The 7,668-nt window shown below is 58.2% G+C and overlaps 1 protein-coding gene across 1 annotated transcript in view; it reads left to right on the forward strand.

The window, feature by feature from the left end:
- Positions 1-5,672, forward strand: part of CYTH4 (cytohesin 4) — a 29,998-nt gene extending 24,326 nt beyond the window's left edge. Inside the window, exons 9-13 of the mRNA XM_006174917.3 lie at positions 258-369; positions 1,186-1,262; positions 1,617-1,688; positions 2,211-2,365; positions 3,668-5,672. Of these exons, the coding sequence (XP_006174979.2) occupies positions 258-369; positions 1,186-1,262; positions 1,617-1,688; positions 2,211-2,365; positions 3,668-3,740 (489 nt within the window). The 3' untranslated portion in view covers positions 3,741-5,672. The remainder of the gene's footprint in view (positions 1-257; positions 370-1,185; positions 1,263-1,616; positions 1,689-2,210; positions 2,366-3,667) is intronic.
- Positions 5,673-7,668: the final 1,996 nt, after the last annotated feature.

A 7,668-nucleotide genomic window follows, 5' to 3' on the forward strand; every position in this document is an offset into this window, starting at 1 on the left:
GAACACAGTCTCTCTGTGGCGCTGACCCCACCCTCTGCTCTAAAGTGGTGGGAGGCAGGGGGAAACATGACATGGGGGTGGGGACAGGGGAGCATCAGTGGGCCTGGACGGGGGGTTTGACAGAAAGGCCAAGGCCCAACGCGGAGCTACAGGAGGGGAAAGAGTTTTCCCAGAGGGACGTGACCTGGCCACGGCCACTGAGGCCCTAGACTGGGATGAACGCCACAGCGGGTCTTTCCCTCCCTTCTCCCGGGCAGAACCTCTTCGACAGCATCAAGAGCGAGCCTTTCTCCATCCCCGAGGACGACGGCAATGACCTCACTCATACCTTCTTCAACCCTGACCGCGAGGGCTGGCTGCTCAAGCTGGGTGAGACCCGCGCTCATGCGCACACGCGCGAACGTGCCTGCACACCAGCACACGGCTGACCCGTGCACACACTTGATGTGCAGCCTCTTGGGGGGAATCGGGTCGTCCCAGGTCTCCTGACCCCCAGCACAGCATCCTTCCATCTGTCTGTCCCGGGAATGAGGGGACAGATGGGGAGGGGAACAATGAGCAGGAAGAGGAGACCAGAAGCTGACAGATTCATAGATAAACACTTCAACCGCAGATCTGTCTTTCTTCCTGGAGTGATGCCGAGGAAACCCAGGCCCAGTGACGTTAGGGCCCCTGCCCAAGGCCACACAGCCAGCCAGTGGCTGATTTTGGTGGGCAGAGGGTTGGGTGTCCCTGAAAGATGGGGGAGGGAGTGTGACAGGATGTGGCTCAGGGAGCTTCCCCTCAATATGGCTAGGGGGCAGGGAGGGCCTCTGGCCTGTAGAGAGGGGCTGGGGTGGCATATAAAATGCACAGCACAGTGCCAGGCAGGGAGGAGGCCAAGGGATGAAATGAGGGGTGAGGGCAGCAGGAAAGTGCGGGGAGAGGCCAGCCTGCGCCGGGGCCTGATCATGGAGCAGCCTTGAATGCTGGGTCAGGCAGCTCAGGGGAAGCCTAGGGGTAATGGGAGCCACTGGGTTTTTCAGTGGGGAAGGGACAGATACGAAGGAAGGTGTGGCAGGTAGGGGATGAGGAGCCTCGGGCGGGAGCCCAGGGGAGAGCACGCAAGGCCCTGCTCTTCCATGGAGGGAAGTGTCGGTGGCCCAGGGAGGAGGGCTGACTGACTCCGCCACGGACTTCTTGCAGGGGGCCGCGTGAAGACGTGGAAACGGCGCTGGTTCATCCTGACGGACAGCTGCCTCTACTACTTTGAGTTCACCACTGTGAGTCTGATGCTGCCCTGCCCTTCCCTCAGCCCCCTTCCAGACTCCCACTAAGCAGTCGACTAACAGAGCTTGGGGCCCCTTTGAGATCATTCAGTCTTTCTCCACACCCATTTTACAGATGGGGCAAACTGAGCTACAAAGAAGGGGAGGGGCTGGGCCATGGTCCAAGGCAGAGCCAAGGCTTAAAGTTGGGCTTCCTAACTCCCAGCCAGGGTTCTTCGCATGCTGCTCCCTCTACCCCTCCAGGGCTGGAAAGAGTCTGGGGAGGTGGGCACACTCATCTTGGGCTCTGGGGAGCCCCCGAGGTCACTCCATTTGCTGATCCTGAACTTCCCTCCCATTCCCCTGCAGGACAAGGAGCCACGGGGAATCATACCCCTTGAGAACCTTTCAGTGCAGAAGGTGGACGACCCCAAGAAGCCAGTAGGTGTCAGGGTGGAGGCCTGAGGCCGGAGCAGCTGGGGAAATTTCTGAAACAGGGTGGGAGGAGAAGGCAGCTGGGATGGGCTCTCGGGGAGGCTAGGCTGTGCCCATCACACCTTCCGGGAGGCTCAGGGTTGCCCCAGTCTCCCTCCTGGGGGTGGGGACCCCGGGGGCAGGTCAATGGCATCAAGAGAATATGGTCTCACTGTCTCTCAGAGCCTGCCTCTGACACTGGTGCAGGAACCTTCAGTAAGTCCCTGCTCCTTTCTGAGCCTCAGTTTCCCCTTCTGTCAACTGGAGATTTTAAGAAGAATCATGGATTTAGATGGAGCCTGGCATGAGGAGCTGCAGCTCCTGCCCCTTGGCCCCTCACAGGAAGGCCTGGGGGTCGAGTGTGTCCTGCTGCTTGTCCAAGCACTGGTCTTACCCAAGTGTCTAGTCCTCTCTGAGCCTTGCAGAGAGCCCGGTACAGCGGCCCTCCTCCCGCCCCTGCCCTGCCCTCACCTGGCCACTTCCCCACAGTTCTGCCTGGAGCTCTACAACCCCAGCTCCCGGGGCCAGAAAATAAAGGCCTGCAAGACAGATGGTGACGGCAAAGTGGTGGAGGGCAAGCATGAGTCTTACCGGATCTCGGCCTCCAGCGCCGAGGAGCGGGACCAATGGATCGAGGCCATACGGTAACGGTGGTAGGGCCGGTGGGGATGGGTCTCCTGTCACCTTCCAGAAGCTCCTGCTTCTCTCGGGACCTAACTCCAGGGCTAACTCCAGGATCTCCCTCCTGTTTCTGGCATGTAAATCCCTTCCCCCCATATCCTGTGAGCATCCCCTCCGGGCCGGCTCAGTGCCAGGCTCCTGGGACACAGGAGAACAAGGCACCAACTTCACGGGAGATGTTGCGTGTCAAGCTCTTTGCCCAGCGCCTGGCTTTTAGTAAGTGCTCGTGAATGATGCTCTTGTTAGCATCAGGATCCAAAGTAGCCCTGAAGAACTGGTGGAGTTGGAGGGAAGGGCTTTCTAGGTGGAAGGAGCAGTGTAGGCAAAGACCAGAGGGCAGGTCAGTGTGTGGCCTACCTGGACAGTACCCCAGAGTCCTGGGTGTCCGGTGCTGGGCAGTGTGTGGCTGGGCAGTGCCGGGCAGTGCAGGGGCCTGGCTGTGCAGTGTCGGGGCTGAGCAGTGAGAGATGAGGCTGCAGAGGATGGCAGGCCTTGGTGGCCATGGCAGTGAGCTTGCATTTCTCCTGGGGGCACTGGGGAGCCACTGACTGGTAAACAGAGAAAGGGTGTGGCCAGGTGAGAAAGGTCACAGTACAGGGGCTGGTTTTGAGGTGCCAAGGTAGGCAGTGGAGGGACAGGTGGAGGGGAGCCAGGTGAGGGGCAGGATGACAACCTTGACTCTGAGACAGTGGGGAGACGTGAGTGACAGCGGGTCCTGTTGGCCAAAGAAGACATGGGAGTGGTCGATGGGCTGGGGGCCGTGTCCCAGGGACGTATAGGGTCTCTTCCCTAGGGTCTTGCTGCAGCCCTGTGAGGCTGCCAAGCCAAATCCACTCTCACCTCCATTTTACAGAAGACAACTGGGGCCCAGAGAGGGAAGGGCCTTGCCCATGGCCACACAGCCAGTGAGGGGCAGAGCTGCAACCCACAAGCAAGTCTGCTGGCTCCACCTGGGCTCCCACCACCTCCTTCCAAGAGTCTGATGGGATCCTGGGGAGAGGTCCAGAGACATTTGGTGGCAGAATTCCCGAGGCTCTCGGCCTTCAGCTTTACCTACTCTGGCCCTGCCCGTGGGATTCTGGGTTAGGCCAGCAAAGCTTGAACACCCCTGGCTTGGTTCTTGTTGGGGCCATCTGGACTTTTCCCCCAAGTGGGGCAGGGCGACCCCTCCCTGGGAGACCCACACTCCTGTTACAATCCCTGGGAGATGGGTGCCCCTTGTCAGCCCTCCCAGCCCTGAAATCTTTGCACCTGCTCTATTCCAGAGCCAGCATCACCCGCGTCCCCTTCTACGACCTGGTCTCTGCTCGGAAGAAGAAGATTGCCAGCAAGCAGTGAGATTCTGGGAGGTGGTGCCAGGCGTCCTGGGAGCCTCATGACGTATGGTCCCTGGAGATGTACTGCCCAGCCCAAGGCACCCTTTTTCTGGCCGCAGACATCCTCCTTCTCCCCCTTTACTCGGAGCTGACAGGAGAGAGAGGCTGGGCTCAGGAGGATGGGTCAGAACCACTGAGGGCTCACAGCCCAACCACGAGGCCCAGGGCCCTGGGCACCCAGGAAAGGCTCCGCCTCCACCCCAAGCCCACCGCAGTAAGGGGTAAGGAAAGCAGCCGAAAGAAACTGGCCAATCCGGCACGCCGTCCTATCTCTGGGCCTCCATTTCCTCTTCTGTCACATGTCTCCTTGCACTCTAAATTGCTGCCAGACCTCAAAGCACCAGGGGCCTGAGTGCTTCCAACCGTCCCCCCAGGGCGATGCCTCCTTCTGCTTAGGGGGTTTCTCGGCTGGTACCTCCCCCATCCTCAGCTGGGACTTGGCCCTCCCTGCCCAAGGGACACACATACGCATCTCAGGACCCACAGACAGGACCTCTGGAAGACTCCAAGAGCACTGGACCAGGAGCCCAGATGCCACAGTCTCAGTCCCAGCTCTGTCTCCAACTTGCTGTGTGCCCTCTGCCAAGTCACACTCCCTCTCTGATTCCTAGAAAACTGTGGTGTTTGGATAGGAATGTCTTGGCCCTCTGGGTCTGTGCCCCCCACCTCCCAACCTCCAACCTGCCGGCGACAGCCCAGTGCAGGTCCCAGCAGTGCGTGAGCTGGCCACCTCCTTCTTCTCAGACTGCTTCGTCTCGGTAGAAGGCCAGGATTGCACTGCATCTCCCAAGGAGCTTCTGGCTGGAGATGTCTGCACTTGTTTAAAGAGCTGGGAGAGGGGCTCTGGACTGAAGTCTGCTGGGTTGACAAGAGCAGAGTGGCTCCATCCTCAAGGATGTCCACTTTAGAGGAGAGGCAGGTGGGACTCCTCAAGAAAATGGCGGAGAGCATCCCAGACAGATGTACTCACGCAGGACTGGTGGTACAACCAAGAAGCCAAGAAGACAGTTTTGTGAGCTGTGGTTACCAGGAGGGCTGCCTGGAGGCAGCAGCCACACAAGTGAGTGACCCAGAAGCTTGAAACAGAGTCTCAGCTACAGCTTCCCTGCTGGACCACTGACCAGGGATCCCGTGGTGGTGAGCAGCTGCCCCAGCTGGGTCCCAGCATCCTGAGACCCTCTGCAGTAGCACCACCAAGAGCGGAGCTGACTTCCCAGCCTACAGGCAGGGGCAGCTCTGTCTCCTGGGAGGGCCCAGCCTGGAGGAGGATTCCACAAACAGGTTTCTTCTCAGTTGCGCTTCTCACCCCCTGGCACAGGCCCTGGGGGAGCCCCTGGAGGGAAGTTCCCTGGCAGGTATACAGGATATGAGGTTACCTCTGCCCCACTGCCAGCCTGTGTGGGTGAGCTGGAGCAAGGTGGATTCCCCAGGGGAGGGAAGGCAACTTCTCTGCCTCCACCCCCACACACACATGCATGCCCTCCATGGGGGTCAGGATAGAGTAGCTGCCTTGAGAGTGGTGAGACCCCTGTCTCTGCAGGTGTGCAAGTATCTGGTGATGACATTGCACTGAGGAGGATCTGGTTGGGTGTCTGCAGGAGGAAGACTGACAGGACCTTTGAGGTCTTCCCCAGACCCCTTGTCAGCCTGGGAGCTGAGCGCCACTTCTGCTGCCTCATTTGGCCCCTGAAGGAGCAGCTAGGGGGCATGGGCTCTGAAGTCCTCTCCTACCACTGGAATACATTGGCTGTATGATCTTAATCCAGTCCCTTCCCCTCTCTGGTCCTCAGCTTCCTCCCCCATCTTTGAGAGGGTGGAATGAGGGATTTTCGGGGCATGAGTGGCTGTTCTGGGAATTATTCAGAATCAAGAATAAAGCTCATGATTCAGCTCATGATTGGGGCCCTGTCCTCCCTATGACCACATCTGCCCTCCTTGACCCCACCCTGGCCCTTCACCTTCATCCCTCTCCCAGTTGGAGGACAGAAGGGCCAGACAGGGAGGAGTGGGCACTCAGAGGGCCCTGGACCCTCACCTCCGGGCATGGGGGCCACTGTGCTGGACAGACATTCCCAGGCACTAGATTTGCTTCAGGGATCCCTCAAAGCAGGGGCAGGGATGCACTTGTTCTGCCAGGGCCAGGGAAACACAAAAGAACTTCCAGATAGGCAGCACTGTCTAAAGAGAGAAAGAACTGCTGCTCAGGAGACAGGTAATGAGCTCCCTGTCTGGGGAAGGATGCAAGTATCAATTAGCTCCAATGATCACTTGAGGTGTTACAAAGGGGCTTGCATTTGGTCGTCTTCATTTATTTGTACTTTTTGCACTATTTATGAAGTACCTACAGTACAGGCACTGGTGGAAAAAGACAGAATCCTTGCCCGCATAGGCTTACATTCTGGTGGTCCTGAAGTCTAGGACTCCAGAAAGCGCCGTCAGATGTGTAGAGCACTGAGGTGGCCCCCACAACCTAACCCAGCCCCCACAACCTAACCCAGCCCCCTGCCTGAAATTCCACCATTGATTCACTCTGTTCTACTACGCAGACAGACTGGAGACAGGACTTTGACGACTTTAAAGCACTGAACTGATTGACTTCTCCAGACATACTTTCATTCGACCCGGGCTTATAGAGCACCTGCTATATCCCAGGCTCCACACACAGAACCAGGGATCCAAAGATGATCAAAGTAAAGCCCTTACCCTCAAAAGGAGCTTAAATCTGTTGGGGAAGACAAGTGCAAACATGCAGTGACAGCCCCAGCCAACCCATGCTGTTATATAGTGGAACACACAGGCCACTGGAGGGTTGGGCTGGGTTGGGCTGGGTTGGGCAGAGGCACAACCCTGGGGGGCTTCTCGGAGGAGCTGTGCTTGAGTGTTGGCAGCCAGGTGAGGAAAAGGACACACACCTGCAGTGAGGGCACCTGATGTCTGCTCCCCCCACCATCACACACACACTGACTGCGAACTCTCCACAGGCTGAACAGTCACTGCTCAGTGCCTGGCACACAGGAGGTGCACAATATCTCTTGGCTAGACTAAAATCAACTGAAAAGGCCCTCTGGGCTCAGCATCAACAGGTGCAAATGTCTGAAGGCACAAGGCGTTGTGCCAAAAGTTGTGCTGGTAGGTAGTGGCGGCTGGGCTGCAGAGGTGGGCAGGGCCACGTCGCAATCTGGGAATGCAGGGTGATCCGGCTCTGACTTGCTGGCCCAGGCCCCCCTGCTCCTCCCAAGGGTGGCCTCTGCCCACCTTCCCACCCTTCCACCACTCCTCACTCTGGGCAGCAGGGGGCTCCCACCACCCGTGCATGAGAGGTTCTACTACGCAGCCAGACTGGAGATAGGACCGGCTGCCCTTGCAGGGATGAGGCCTCTGCCCAGAGTACAGCCTTGGCCCTGCCATCCTGGAGAGGGATGCTCCTGGTCAACTAGGACCTTCAGGTTTGAACAGCCCAACAGAGACCCACGGGAACAGATGAGCACAGGCCTCCCCTCTCCCCTCATGCCAGGCACAGTCACCCCCCGCTCAGCCTAGGAGTCAGGATACCCTAGCTCTGGCGTTCTGGCTGTGGGACCCTGAACTAGCAGCTAACCCTCTCTAGATGTGATCTTCCTCCCTGAAGGGTTCATACAGGTGAGCTCCAGGACACAAACCTTTAACAGGGACTTCCCTGTGGATTCCCGGACATGGGTACAATGCAGCCCCCTGCCCTGGGGTGAACTGAGAGTATTGTGTGTGGCAGGGGTGGGTGGCAAGTGAGAAGGTGCCATAAAAGCCACTTACCATAATAGGCCACAGGGGGCAGTAGTAGAGCCACCCAAGGCCCAATTTTACTCTGTGTCTTTTTTCTAAGTTGAAGTATAGTTGATTTACAATGTTTCAGG

The sequence above is a fragment of the Camelus ferus genome, chromosome 12, assembly GCF_009834535.1.
Source record: "Camelus ferus isolate YT-003-E chromosome 12, BCGSAC_Cfer_1.0, whole genome shotgun sequence".
Taxonomy (NCBI): domain Eukaryota; kingdom Metazoa; phylum Chordata; class Mammalia; order Artiodactyla; family Camelidae; genus Camelus; species Camelus ferus.